Here is a 15,252-nt window from a genome sequence, read left to right on the forward strand (position 1 = left end):
GAAAGTTCAGTGCGCTCCAGTTCCTAACATACAGACTTTTTTTGGTGCCAAAAGCTTTGTGAGATTGGTCAGAGCAACATTCACCCCATAAACATGTCTGGACTCCAAGGAAGTAAGTGAAATCATGGATTTGCTCATTAATAGGCAGGAGACCAAATAAACAATCAACTTTAGGAAATACCTACTCTCAGGGATGTGAAATGGAAAAGAAAAGCATCTCTGGAGAAATAAGCACAAACAAGAAAAAACAGTTGATCTCTCTGCTAGTAATATTAGTTCCTGCTTCACCCAAGAAAATGGAAGAGATCTTAGAAGACAAACAGAGATTTAAATATCCACTGTATAACTCAGGCTCTGCTGATACCAACGATAAAACACTCAATAGCCAGCGCTACTGTTTCAATAGGATGGAGAGCATAAGCCTGGAGACTGTTCCTCCCTTCTGTACAAAGGGATGTAGATTCTCCATCACCCTTTGATGCACGTGGACAGATGGGGTTCTGCATTCATGCACTCAACAGGGTTTCTCTCAAACCAATACCAGTGAGTGGGCTACCTTCTGATCTCCTCGGATATCTTTCAGGTCAGTATAAGTAACCTTTTGACCAACAGAAAAATCAAGGCATGAAGCTACAAGTATGATTTTAGTTACGCACTGCATTTGTAAGTGCACTCCAAGCACAAACATCCCTGACCATATTCCTCACATCTCCTTTATTCATTCAAGGCCAGTGCCTCCAGGCACATGATGCTAGCTAGCCATGGGCTTATGCTGCTTTGAAATAGAAAGCCTTTTTTCCACTAATTAATCAAAAAGGAGTCCTGTAGAGGATTTTTAAGTAACCCTCTGAAGTGTTCCAGACTGACACCTCAAGCTACACGTGACTGTCTAATTACAGGGCACAAGCAAGAAGAAAAGACCCCATCGTGTGACACCATGACATTCACTTTTGCTGTGATGAGGGATCTGGTAGGAAAAAGCTGGAGGGACGGATAAATGGTGAGATTCCTGAACTGAGCATAATACCATACTGCAGATGTATCTGCAGCACACACTTACCACATAATCCAGGAAACCAAGACCATAGTTGCCTCATTGAATGAATTAAAGAAGCGAATCAGATCTTCCCCTTCGTGGCCAAGCTTTTTCAGCGCCACTCCTAAAACCAGAGCAAACAGCACCAGCCCCAGGATATTCATCCCTTCAATCTCAGTACCGACAGGGACCTGTAGAGGCAAAAAAAGGCAGCTTGTTAGGTGCGAGACCAGCAGAAAACCCAACAAAAGGGTCACCTCATTTTGTTGCTGCCCGACCGATCTACAATCAACAAGCAGAACCTATTTTGGGAAGAAAAAACCTATTTTGTTGAGGGAAACCAAACAAGATCCAGACACAGTCCAGGTACAAACTTCCTTAGTTATGATCTGGCATGGATTCACTGGAGAAGGAATGGGCCTGCCTACCACTACCTCCCCTCATACTCTTCAATACGATACGTATGCTCTCAGTGACCTGAGCAGGAAACCTCCCCAGTTTACTCAGGACAAGCTCCATTGCAGATGCAAAACAGTACGGGCACCAACCACCCATGTGCGGTTAAAAAACTGAAACTTTCCCCCCTGTTTCCCCGTGAGGGAAGATGGGTGTGGGAGAGACCATGGGTATAAATGGCAGATACCGGTGATATTGACTTCCTAGCTCTGCTTGTTCCACCAAGCATCATTCACTGTTGGCACTATGATATTCTACTGCCTAAACAAATCATACCTGCAAGAGGCTTGCAGTGGTCTGGCCCCAAACATGCTCTTATTTCCTGACACCTGTGATGGGAATATGCTCTCAGAAACTGCCAGCTCCATTGCTTTAGTGCAATATTTATACCAAGGTAAAAACCACGAGAAAACAACCAAGGCTGTGAAGCAGAAAGTGGGGAGAGGGGCAGAGGAAGGTAGCAAAATGTGGAAACCTACTCATTCATCTGTCCACACCAGCCATGGGAGAGAGAGAGAGCACAGAAGAAATACCTGTTCCCCTTCTCAGAAATCATGTGGCTGCATGGTAAAAGTAAGAGGATAAAAACAGGATCCACCTATTGACAAAAACTAGTCTACTCACAAGTCTGCTCTGCCGGTCCTTCACGGTTTGCTTCTCAAAGAGAGCTGGAGCTTGTTTGGCAATGTAGTATCATACGAACTGAATGAGTGTTCTTGCGGCTACATAAAACTATAATTGTTTTGACAAACTAGGTTTTTTTTCCTCCCAACTTGGCTGTACAAGCTCAACATGTCAAATTGTTGTTTTATGTGGAAAGGCTTCTAAAACAGATTAGGTTTGTGTACAAGTTTTGGTCTTCTGGCTAGTTTAAGTAGACACTAGCTCAACACTAGGAAAGAAAAATATATTCTGAGCTAAAAGCTTGAAATGAACATTGACTAAAGAACGCAGGATACTGATCTGCTAAATCTGATAAAACCAGCCTGCTTGAGATGATATTTTTGCTGGAAGTATATGGCTGAAGTGGGCTGTCTCTTAGTGGCAGGTGGAAACAAAGTACTGCAGGGAAGGGGATAAAACATAAATTATACACAAACACATGAAGGCTAAACTGCTGTTCTGACTTTTTTATTTGCTAGCTACAAAATAATTAGATATAGGATCTGCAATTTTTTATGGTAGTTGCTTGTTCAGGGCTAAGTTGCCGGTACTTATTTGATTGAATATTGATAGAATATTTGATTGAATATTGATAGAATTGATTCCAATTGAAAGAACTGAAAACATGGAAAGGATATTAAGAATGGGGAGCAGCCTGTCTCCAGAGGTGTCTGAAGAAATGTGCTGTTTTCTCCACACACAGTAACACTTTTCTGTCTGGATAGTTTTGTCTATATTCTGTTTTGTGTGCCTGAAAGCCCTAAACTCTTCTGTGGTTGGAAAAGTTAGTAAAAAAAAAAAAAAAAGACACTATTAATTGACTAAACTGTTTGTGTGCATGGCATGCACATGTTTTTCTATTTTTCACTTCTGTTCGTAAAACATAACTCTACGGTAGGAGATAAGGTTTACCATAAGGCTGAAGAGATTCTAACAAAATTTCAGTGACAATTTATCAGTAACAACGTACCAATCGATGTACAAGTCTCAAATTTTATGACGGATTTATTAGCAGGAAGAAAGTAAATGTGTAGTAAAATAGTGCTGCCATGTCATTTCATCAAAACCAAAGCTTTCTCTGGGAAATGTCAACTTGGGAAAAATGTGAATTTTTCCACCAGAAAAGAAACACTTCATTCACATGGAGTGAATACAACACTTTTTCATTTCGACAACTTTTCACCTTGTTTTCTTTTTTCAACTCGTTATTTTATAATATAACATCTTATACGGGTTCATTTGATACAATGCTAATATGAAAATTCAGCTTGGAACAGAATTCTGCCATGATGGGCCCAAACTTTTTCCACAAAAAAATATCCTAAAAACATTCAATGCTCTTTTGTTTTGGTTCTCACTCAGAAAAAAGCAGATATCAAACTTTCCTATGGAACAGAAATTCAGTGTTCCAAGCTGCTGAAAGTGCCCAGCATCCTCACCTGGATATGACTGGGAGGAAATTTCATTATACTACTTTATACTGATGTTTTGCAAAGCATCTCGGCCCTTTAAACTCCTTCTATTGGAGATTTGCTTCCCAACTCATTAAATGCAGCAGTGTGAGCCTGAAGCCCAGCAGCCCACTACCATTTGGGCTTCTCAAAGACCTAGTCTCAGGAACGAGGCAGAAGTGTACTGCATCTGTTTCGCTCAGCTCCCCACTAGCTGTGTAGGGCACGCAGGGTCACAGAGCAGGACAGAGCTTGGGAGGCACACAGGAGAACCAGGGCCAGAGCTCCTAGTGCTTAATTTGGAAGGTCACTTCCCTGACTAGAGAAGTCCAGGGCTCTTCTAGGTCACTCAATCCCCACATGCATCAGCTGCTCCACCTTCTTCAGAGCCATGGGTGCCAAAGGCTTGCCAAATTTTGTTCTTAGGAAGGCAGAGGAAGGCAAGGGATAGTAGTGGCTCCAGTTAGCTACAGCCAGGACACAGGTGGCTTCTCACCTTTCGTCTTAACTTTCACAGTGGCCTACTGTGCATAAATTGGCCAATTCTCCTCAAACTCCCCTATACCTCTCCAGAATGACAATACGTGGAGCTTAGTCTTCTTTCACCCTCGGAGATGCCTCTCTCCACCTTGCTCCTGGCATTGCGATCACTGCTGCTGCTGTTCTCCAAGTGCTCACACTTACTAGTCCTTCAAGCCTAACTCTCGTGATCTGGGGACCCCTGAATTATTGGTGACCGGAGAGGGAGGACTCTGTGCACAGCCACCAAAAACTTCTTAGCTGTTTCCCTCTATTCACTGTCATCCCGCCACCCCTTTCAGGTCTTGCTCTCCCTTTCTCCCTCTTGAGCCAATTTCTTTACAACACACAACATTCACCATCACCTCCCATCACCGCAGACGTAGGCAGAAGGTGCATCATTTGCACAGAGTAGTAACTTACTGCAGGAAATTGCTCCCTGCAAATCAAGGGGACAATCTGCAGCGTTCAGGGAATTTCACCTCCTTGCAGCACAATGTGGAAAGAGTCCAGCAGTAAATCCTCAGCGGAAGATCCTCTCAATCCCAGCCTCTAAAACTGGCAGATGCTGAACGGCCTTTTTGTACTCTAACAGAAGAGTGCATCACCCCAAAGGAGCTGCCAAACCAAGCAGCATTGTGGACACCAAACAAAAACAGCTTTAATGAGAGCTTTGTTCCTGGATAAACTATGGGACACGTTATTGTTTGCTTGAAATTATGTGTTCTGGTAGGAAGATTCATGGAGCTCTTCTGGTCCTTGAATCTCTCTGAAGATCCTGTTGTTTTTTAGCTCTTGAAACAAAATGCTTATCAAGGAAACAACTGCTGACATTGAGCTGTCCCAGTAGTAGGTGGCTGAAAAGAAAACGCAGCCATCTGATGCGAGGAAGAAGAGCAATCACCGGTTTGTGTATTTTTACTGCTGCCATAAGAGGAACCCAGAGTCCCCCACAGCTGCAGATGGGGAACTGAGATAGTCCGTGCCCCAGGAAGCCTTGTGCCAAAGAGACAGAGAGGATGTAGCCATAAAAGCTAGGTAAACACAAGGGGAGCATGTGAAACAACAAAAAGCACGTGGCTGAGCAGACATCTACGTGCCCCACTATTCATATCATCAGCAAGAGAAGACAGGGGAGGGGAATAATCAATGGAAAAATTTTGCTCTACACTGTTCTAGAAAGCAGAAGGAAAACATTTCTCCTCTTCAATCAAATATTCTGCTGATGAAAGAAAATATTAGATAGGAATATCACCTTGTTTCCCTGGAACCCACCTTCTATCACTATCATATTTATACCACGTATTATCAAAAAATCATACTCTTCCTTTCCAAACCTAACCCTCATCTGTCCATAAATAATATAGTCAGACCAGTACTGAAACTGAGCTAACAAAACTGAGACGATGCTTTCTTTTTATTTGGTCCGCTCTTCCCTAGAGACAGTAGGGCGCCTTCTGAATTAAGGAAGCTCAGCTCTGGTTTTGCTCCAACAACTGAAGAAAAGTTTGGAAAAAGTAATAGCAGAAATAACTTTTACATCATAACTGCTGGCAAAAACAGGCACCGGTGACAAATTCAAAATATTTTTTCTGATATTGCAAACAGGAGTCTGATAAATGGGAAAAGGAGAAAAGAAAACTGAAAAAGAATCTCACGTTTTAAATTGCTGAAAGATGCATTCTTATCCCTTGGGGAAGAGTGATGGCTCTGAACAAGCATTGAAAAGGACTTGGCAGCCAAGCCTATCTCCAATGGATATGGCTGGCCCTGATCTGTGCTTGGTTAGCAAGGAGCCCCTATTAAATTTGACACTGAAGATGAATAAGAAGAGTCTTATTCACCTTTCATTTACCCCTGCTTAAATGAAGAATAACTCTACACTCTGTAAGCAAACACACATGTCTAAGTGCACATTGTTACAGCCTTTCATATTGAGCTTGGTTTTTAGCAGCACGAGGCTGCATGGGCATGTACTGCCCGAGGATATAACGGCGTGAGAAGAGAAAGGGGTCTTTTGGGATCACATGGCCCTTCTGCAGTTATTGCCACGCATCCATGTCAGATCCAGGGAGTGCAGATCTGGGCTAATACAATCTTACAGGCATGGGCAGAGCCCGGGCAGATGGGGCTGCCTTCTTCCCCAGTGGAACTGCTCACCGTATGGTAGCAGGCTTCTAAGCAAGGGCTGACTTTTCCCCTGCTCAGTTCTTGTGCCATCCAAGTCACCTGTCACCCTGCCTCCGGGACTGGTGAAAGTTCAGCCCGTCAGCCGAAAGCAGAGTTCAGAAACACACTGTTCTGCATCGCCTGCTCAGGCACCACGCGTGGCACAGAGAAGGTAATGAGGCCAGTACTTCCTGCGCTCAGGGATACGCTTCAGAGTCCCTCTGGATGAGCACACGCTGCCTTTTCCTCGATGGTTTTACGACTAGTGGGCAAGCCCCAGCTGAGCCCTTCCATGACAAATACAAACATTACAAGTCTCTTGCCCTAGGGACATTCAAATCATATTAAAAATATAGTAACCCAACAGCTGATACTGATCTCAGATAGTCAGAATGAGCCTGAGAAATAGAAAATAACCCTGAAAGTCTTTTCCAGTCTCAGACCTGTCTCCTCAAAATCCCATGAAAGCACATGAGATACTTCATTTGGAGTGAGGTGACACATCACAGGCTGGGATACTGGCTCTGTTTCATAGCATGCTGCTTGTAAGACAACGGTAATTATTGCTGGACCTGCAATATGTTGGCTCTGGCCAATAATAAAGATGTTTGATAGCCCCATGCTGCAGGAGAGATGCCACTCAACGGGATATAGAGCATTTCTAGAAGTCCTATGAGCTATAGATGGAAGATAACACTCTCTACTTCAGCTACACCTGCAAATTAGTTTCCTTTTTGATACCATTGCAATAGCAGCCTATTTGTAATGTTCCGTCTATAATTTTTCTCCTTCAGACCACTTGTAACTGCTTCAAACAAAACTTCAGCAGCATGGCAACAAGAAAAAATTCTCAACTAACCTCTTTTTTTTTTTTTTTTTCCCCAAGAGCCTTGGGTAGTGGGAAAAAGCTCATTCTCTCCAAACTGTTAATGAAGAGTAAGGCTTAAGGGACATATTTGGCCAGCCTGATTGCTATTTAATTCCAAGTCTACAGAAAGTTATTTGGAAACATTAGGAAGAGAGGCTAGTCAAAATTTAGATCAAGTGAGACCAGGTCTAAGAAAGCATGGCCTAAAAGTAAGGTCTCAAGGGTCATATCAGTTGAGCCCAACTCTCCTATCCACCATAGCTTTCTTGTGTGGCTGTGGGTAACCCATCTGGCTTGTGTGTGTCTCAGTTCCAGACAAAGAAAAGTACTTGTTTCTTTCCAATGACTGCTGGAAAGGACTGAAGACTGCAAAGCAGTCAAATATTACAGTTGACAAGGGTTTGTATAAAAACCTAAGAATTGATCTTACCTTTTCCCACGTGAGATTTCCAGAGGTAGTGTTTCTGAGCAGCATCTTATATTCTGTCGCATACTGCAGGTAAGAAAACAAACAAACAAACAAAACCACAATGTTTGCTGATCAGATCATCAATATCATTTAGCATTTCACAAGGAGATTATTGTTAGGAGGACTTTTTCTGGAGACCATACTGTGGAGGTGAATGAGCCTGTCCTATGCAAGAAAGGGAGGGACAGCATATGCAGCTCCTTCCCCGTGTGGCAACAGAGAAGTGCTCTGTGACCCCCGGAGCTCCCAGGTTTGGGGAGGGAATTCCCCTTTTCTCCACCCTGCTGTTGCTCACAAACCACGCTGTTGCACTGGCTCCTGCAGAAGGCAAGTGGTGCTTGCGCTGTTTCACTGTTAGAAACGGTGAGGCAGGCATTAAAATTGTCAGTAAAATATCTAAAATCTAGGGCAACAGTTTACTTTGATAAATAAGCTAGACACCTCGCAAAGGCAGAGTACTTCTTTGGGCTTGTTTTCTTTAGATATAAAATAGGGGAAAGACAAGCTTATGTACTTGCCAATTGTGACAACAGCAGCACAGAGGAAAGGAGGACTTCTTTATTTCATCTCTGAACATACAGAACCCTGACACCTGAGGTATCACAGAATATCCTTTTCTTACGGACATTTTTGTACTGCTCCTATTTTTATTTATGGCATATTGACTTGTACTGTATTATATATACACTGAAAATGGAACTTGATTTTAAGAGTTTGATCTTGTGTTTGATATGAAAGCAAACCCACAGAATACCATGAAGGCAAAAACTATTATTCTGCTCCTGTATCATAAAGAATCACTCTGCCCCATAGCAATATTCTCAACAGTGTCTATCCCGACATCTAAAATTAGCAATAAGAACTAAATCAAAATCCTCTTGGAGCCCCACAGCTTCTGTCCATCAGTTTAAACCACACTGTGTTCTGGTGCCAGTTATCATCCTACCACACTTAGTCCTCTGTCGGAAGAGAAGTCAGGCTGAGCAATTAATTCAGCAAGCGATATGATGGAAAATACTGAATAAAAGCATCAGGCAACAGGTAATGGAGCTGGGATACCATGGAAAATACTGAATAAAAGCATCAGGCAACACATGGGAGCCTACAAGTCTTTAGCCTTGTCTGTTCTGAGCCCAGCTCCAAACTATGTACCCAAGGCTTTCCCAGCTAGCTCCTGCAAAGTGATAAGCAGCCTCGCATAAAGCAGAGTTGCCATTGCTGCCCAACACGGCACCCAAAGTATGAAAGTTTCAAGAACATTTTTGGTGGAGATACAAAACATAGGCTATGAAAATGCCTTTTTTTGAGGAGTATTTTTCAAAAAATCACACTATTTGCCATGGAAGTTGTATGTCTGATTACATCAGCTGCTTTTAAAAATCCCACCTACTATAAGGAAATTAACTTTTGGTATTTTCCACACCATCTTTCTAGTCCTTTTTCAAAAAAGAGCAGCCACTTTGTCTGTGCACTGTAGCTCATGTCCAAAGTCGACACATATCTTACCGTTCGGAAAGCTGCAGCAACAAGATTTGCAGGAAACAGGTTTCTGTAAAATACAAACAAGAAAATGAAATATTTCTTGTAGAACTTCTAAAACAAATGCACCAAGGTGTTTTACTCCCAGAAACTGCATTCCTTTTGCAAAGGCAAGCATATTGGCATTAGTGAGGTACGTACTACAGAAAATACTCTGGCAGCACAAAGCAGATGTCTTGCTATGTCTCCAGAGGTGTGAATGCCATCTTCTTTTGCTCAGACAAAAAGGTCCCTGCTTGTGTGCCACACCTAACCATTTGGGTAGGGGCACCAGAGGCAATCAGACAGGATGCTAGTTATACACACCTATCAACCACTGGCTACAGAAACTGTCTTAGCCACACCAGCTGCAGCAACAGCTTATGGCCTCCAGGGTCAGGCAGATTTTTAACATTACTCATGTGATTACACTTTGCTCACAGCATCAACATGAAGGACAATCCCATCAGCAAAATCCACTTAAAAGAACGGCTTAACCCTTCAACACAACAAGGTCAGCTTCCCTGAACACCGAGGTAAAGCAGAACAATGTCATGGGCCAGAGTTGTCTGCAAGGGCTTAAGTGGTTAAACAGCACAGATGAAAGTAGGAGCAACTCGTATGGAAAGTTGCAACATCTGAATTCGGTAGTGCCTTCATACAGAAATGCAAATCGAGCATCAGGTCTGTGCAGGGAGGATAGCATGCAAAGTGACATACACTTCTACTGGGCATCCAGTGTATATGTGCACCTATGAAGCAACAAGGACAGGAAAAATGGTTAACTGGACCATGTAAGGAAAAAGTTGCTCCTTGTTGTATTTTATAGTTGTTTTTAATGCTACACTTCCTTTCTCCGCTTATGGTGAGCAAAGAGCATGTGTTCCCGTAGCCAAATGGCAGCTTTTTTTTGCTGTGTCAGAGAGCAAAATAGGAATAAAAGCTGATCTCTGGGGTCATGACAGGACCCTAGCTGGCCAGGGCAGGAAGGCTAGGGGTACGAACTGAAAACACGGCCAGCCAAATGCATCAAGGAGGCATGGCAACTCTTACGGTAAGGAAAGACCTTACCCAGAGCCAGTTACCTGTGGCAAAAAACATTTGGGTAGCTGCTCCCCATCTTTTGCTCCTTGGGCTGCTGCGAGGAAGCTGCAGCTCCCTCCAGGCTGTGCCCTGCTAACCTCCCCCCAGTTTTTGCTGTATTTACCCTGGCAAACATTATTTTAAACCAGGCTTTCAGTTGTGATCATTCCATGAATGACATGGAAAGCGTAAATCCGAACCACAGCAAGAAATGGAGCAGCAGAGTCAAATCTTTGAAAGCAAGAGGGAGATTAAGATACGGAGCAGATAAGGACTTTGGACTTTTCCATTGCATAGCTCCGTTATCCTGCCGCACAGTGAGGGTTTTCCCACAGCCTTGACAGCAACGTAAAGTACATGGACCTTCATCAAACAAGTGGCTGCTGTGAACTGCCTCAGCCTCTCTCTCTGTTGCATTACATGTGTATTAGGAGGCAGCTGCAAAAGCCAAATTGCTGTGAGAATAGTTTGGCTTCTGGAGTCTACGTTCCACTGAGCATAAAAGAAACAGCAACTTTTTCTCCTTAAAATTTGACAACACAGCTGTCTGTCTGAAAGTAGGAGAGTGAGCTCTAGCTCTGCAAAGAGGCTTAAGAATTGGTCAAATAAGATCAATGGAACAGCTAACGTGCATCAATTCTTGCACAGCTAGAACTCTCTGGTGGATAAAAACCTCATGTAAAGTAAGAGCAGACTTATTTTTATCAGGAGTAAAACATCACATATACAAATGGACCCAGCTCAGTGCACAGTTTTAACTAAAGAAAAGAAAACATGCTGTTGGGAAAATAAGGATATTTCTTTTCAACTTTTCATAGCAGGATGATTACTTTTTTAAAAAAAGAATTGACTGGATTTTGAAGAAGCAAAGAGATGAAAAAAGACTAAAAACCAAGCAAAAATCAATTTTATTTTTTTTTAAATCAGCTTTTCCATCCTGATGAAACAAAGCCAAAGGAAGTAATCCTAAAGCCTAAACACTATGATTCTCCAATGTTTAAATGTGGCCGAGAAACCAAAGCCTCCATAATTTACACAGTACGTCAGGCATGGGCCTCAGTAATTAAACACTAACTTAACTCCAAGCATATACTTAAAGCACATACTTGAGTGATGCCAGCAGCCCTGCTACAGCAAGGCAAGGGGCAGGTTCTTGCTTCAAGTGTGAATACCACTAAAGCTATTCAGATACGAGTATATAGCAGTCACTCTTCCTTATCGCTGGAGCACCAGTTGCAGGACTCGACTCTGAGGACAGCAAAGAGCGTTTTTGACAATCTACCAAATAAAAAATTCAGCAGCTCAGAAGCAGCTGTGTGTTTTGTTCAATCCAACTTTGAAGTACACCTCGCTGCAAAGTCACAACAAGATGTAAAAAAAATGTTTTGCCCCTCTGTTTCAAATCCTGAAGAACAAAACGTGTTGGGTCATAAAAAGCAATAAAGAAATAAATGGCTTATCTTAGAGGCACAAGTTCTGCACAGACTACACTCATTGCTCACCTAAGACCAGTCAGTGTGCGAATTAAATTAAGCTTTAATTATGGGTGGGTCAGACCACAGGTTTTTACCTTAAGATGGATTTGTGCAAGAACACCACGCCAGTGCCTAGAAAAAAAGGGGTAGAGATGCCGCGTGCTCCAGGGAGAGCCAAAAGCTGGCTGGTGACCTGCCTGGGCTCATCATGTGCTTGTGCTTGCAGGCTTTGCTCATCATGCGCGGCGAGGCAAAGTTCACCCACCACAGAAATCCAGACCCAGCTCTGTCCCTGCGAGCCAGCATTCACCATGTCCGTAAGCCTAAGCGGAGGAGTTGCACGGAGAAGCACAAACATCCCTCCTGTCCGGGGGAACCAGTGAACAGGAAAGCTGATGAGCTGGGTAATTGGGCATGCAAATTAAATGTGGGTGTCTGCCAGTCCGTTTTTCCACGCAGACCAAATCTTGAGAAGTCTTTTTTGCTTTGAAATCCTGTACCAGATGTGAACGTGGAGTTCAAATAAATCACCAGTTAAATCACTGGATTGCTGACTATTGCTGCTGTTTCTAATGGCCTCATCCCTGCCACTGCTATGTCTCAGGCTAGAGAACATGGATGCCTTTTTGAAGCAGACGTGGGCTATCACAAGAGCATGCCACCGAGGAAACCCTGAGTCTGGGTGATGAGGAGCGCAGCACAGGGGTCTGGGATCAGGCAGCCTTGGCCCTGTGATGCAGAGAGACTAAATTTGCTCTATGTGACAAGGATGAGATGAGCCAGCAATGCGTGACATTATGGCAAGGGGACAGATGTGCTGCACGCACCCCAGGTGCTCCACCGCTGCCGGGACCTCACTCCACAGAGAGGGATGGATTACCCATGCATGGACCCAACTGCCTTTGTGGCGCAAAGGCAAAGTACAGAGAGACTTTACTCCCCTCGCCAAGCACCAGGCAGGGAAGTCTCTCTCTGCCTGTTGCAAGTTGTGCAGACAGACCCCCCCAAAAATTATCAGAAATCCATCGGACAGCTGTCAAGGGTGACAGCTGTGTCCCAGGGCTGGAGCAGCAGCTGGGCTAAGCCAGGAAACCGCCACATACCTGCGCAACAGAGGGTGAGAAAGCACCCCTCTCAGATCCTCTTAAAATAGGAACCAGAAAGCGGCAGCAGCAAGGGAGGGAGTTTCAGGGTCTGAGTACTTTCTGCTTGAATACTGTACTCATCACACCATCTCCCCATGTTCAGCCAGATCAATGCAGCCTTCTCCTTTTCCCCAGGGAAGAGCTGCTGCCACCAGGCGGGAAGGGACCATTACTCCTCTAACCAAATTCAGCAGGAAGGTCTCACCGTATTTTTGCTGTAATAGAAATCTTAGTTTAGCTGCAGCATCCGCTGCTGGGAATCCCAGGTGACTAAGGAAACCTGGAGCTGTAAAGGGACCATCAAGGGGCTGTAGCTCCCATCCTTCTCAATTTTGATATTACAGGCAAATTCCTCTCCTCCTTACCCTCTATCTTTCCACCAGCAGGATAAGGATGGCACAGGAATTCCCTACAGGCATGTGTAAGGGATTATTATTAATAACTGTTTCTAAATGATTCTTTTGCTAGAGCTCTGCAAACAACTTTGCTCTGGCAGCAAAAGCATGAAGGGAAATCCAGGCAAGCAGAACGAAACTCTAAAATACTACACATTCCTCTTGCATTGCTTCTTACAAAAAGGTTCCACTTCCGAGGCCAAAAACCTTGCTGTTGGAAAACATATTTTTGTGAGGAAGCCTAGAAAAAATATTCTGTGTTGCGTTATCTCCTGTTTTTTTTCAATGAAGTATTTTCAATAGTTGGAGTCCACTGACAGCAATTTTATTGCCATTTGTGGCAACCTGCCAGAGCCCAGTTTGGATTGCTCTGGTACCTTTATTCTTTTTTCTGTCCCAAGATTTTCATTCAATACCACACAACAATTTTTCTCATCTCCTTTTTGATATGTGCATGGATGTACAATACACGCCCTGGACATGAGTGTGTGCATTTGCTTTAACATAGAGAAACTTGAAAATATGTTTACTTATAGCAGGTATTTGATACTTTTTTGCCTTAATGGTCGGGTCTGCATCTTTGTTGCTTGGAAAGTAAAATGTAACTGGGAGGAGTCAGTACTAAAAGGCAATGAATATAAAGAACAGAAGAAAGAAGCAGAAATGTTCAGCGGCTTCCTAAAAAAACCCCACCAGACAGTGCAGGCACGTGAATGAAAACGTCGAGTTCTTCCTACAAAAATCAGTCAGCAACCCCTATACTTCAAGAGAGGATCCAGGCTCAGAAAATGACACAAGCAAAGGTGAACAGTAACGTTTACTTTTTTCTGAGGTACCCCAGAGTTAAGAGCTAGCCATCCAGCTACGAAACCCAGTGGTTAGCCTATCTTGGGGACCTGCTACTGGTGTAACTGCAGCTGCTCCCCCGCCACTTCTTATCTATTTATCACTACAAAGGTGGCATCTCCCCCTCCTCTCCTAACAGTCAAGTTTTGCTCTCTTTCCACACTGGGATTTCAGAGACAGCCTTCACGGCTGCTGCTTTTGGGTGACTCACCGGGAAGACCAAGGCTGTAAGAAACAAGTGCTACCAGAGTGACTGGTGCCTGGGCAAGGATCACCGCATGAGTGCTCTGGACCCCATGGTCCACTCTGGCCATCTGCTCTGCAGCCCAGACAGCAAAACGCGACCGATGCTTCTCCCTGCACTCAAGCTGACGCCTGCCTCCCCTCCAGCTCTGAAGGCGCTCGGAGCCAACGCACAGGCTGGCTGATGGCACCGTGGGTACTCCCTTTGGCAGCACAGAACCTTGGGCAGAGAGACAGAAAGGGCAGTGAGGAGCAATAAAATTTAAACTGCTTTTGCAGACTTGCCTGGCAGCCTGAGAAACCCTGACCTTACTGCTCGGGGCAGACACATGGACCTCTGTGTACCCTTCCTATAAAAAGCAGATGATGCTACTACCTCCTTCCCTTCCTGGACTGTTACAACTAGAGCTGGATTGAAAACAGAATTCCTTTCCCAAAACCAGTTCCACAGTTTCAAAACATGTTTTCATCCCAAAACTGGGCCAAAAAAGCCTGTTCCAGACCTTTTTTCCCCACTAAAAAAATTGTAAAATATTTTGTTGAAATGTTCCTTTTTGATGAGTGAGATTTTCTACTCAAGTCTGTTGTGTAAAATTACAGCAAAACATTGACCTCACTGAAATGAAACACCAGGATCACCCGCTGTTGGAAATTTTGACAGGATCAATAGGTTCCTGTGAAACTGTTTAATTTTGTTGAATCAGGAAATATAAATCAGAGCTAAAACAAAACTCTGGCCGTATTGAAACATGCAGTCTTGACAACTGCCCGTCAAAAGTGCTAACAAATCAATAGATTCTTGCGAAACAATTGATCCTGCTGTTTCAACCGCTTTCCAACAAGCTATAGGTGGGCTGCGTTAGCTGGTGGCTGGGGTCACCTCCTTGTCACCGCCTCTCTCCTCCTCAACTGTTTC

At 43.8% G+C, this 15,252-nt stretch overlaps 1 protein-coding gene across 1 annotated transcript in view; it reads right to left on the minus strand.

Moving 5' to 3' along the window:
* Positions 1-15,252, minus strand: part of SLC1A4 (solute carrier family 1 member 4) — a 37,522-nt gene that overhangs the window by 17,741 nt on the left and 4,529 nt on the right. Inside the window, exons 2-4 of the mRNA XM_087774123.1 lie at positions 9,138-9,180; positions 7,593-7,655; positions 1,061-1,227 (exon numbers count right to left, since the gene is read on the minus strand). Coding sequence (XP_087630249.1) covers positions 1,061-1,227; positions 7,593-7,655; positions 9,138-9,180 — 273 coding nt within the window. The remainder of the gene's footprint in view (positions 1-1,060; positions 1,228-7,592; positions 7,656-9,137; positions 9,181-15,252) is intronic.

Source organism: Nipponia nippon, unplaced genomic scaffold, assembly GCF_047370975.1.
Source record: "Nipponia nippon isolate SJK-2023a ecotype South Korea unplaced genomic scaffold, ASM4737097v1 scaffold_4, whole genome shotgun sequence".
Lineage (NCBI taxonomy): Eukaryota > Metazoa > Chordata > Aves > Pelecaniformes > Threskiornithidae > Nipponia > Nipponia nippon.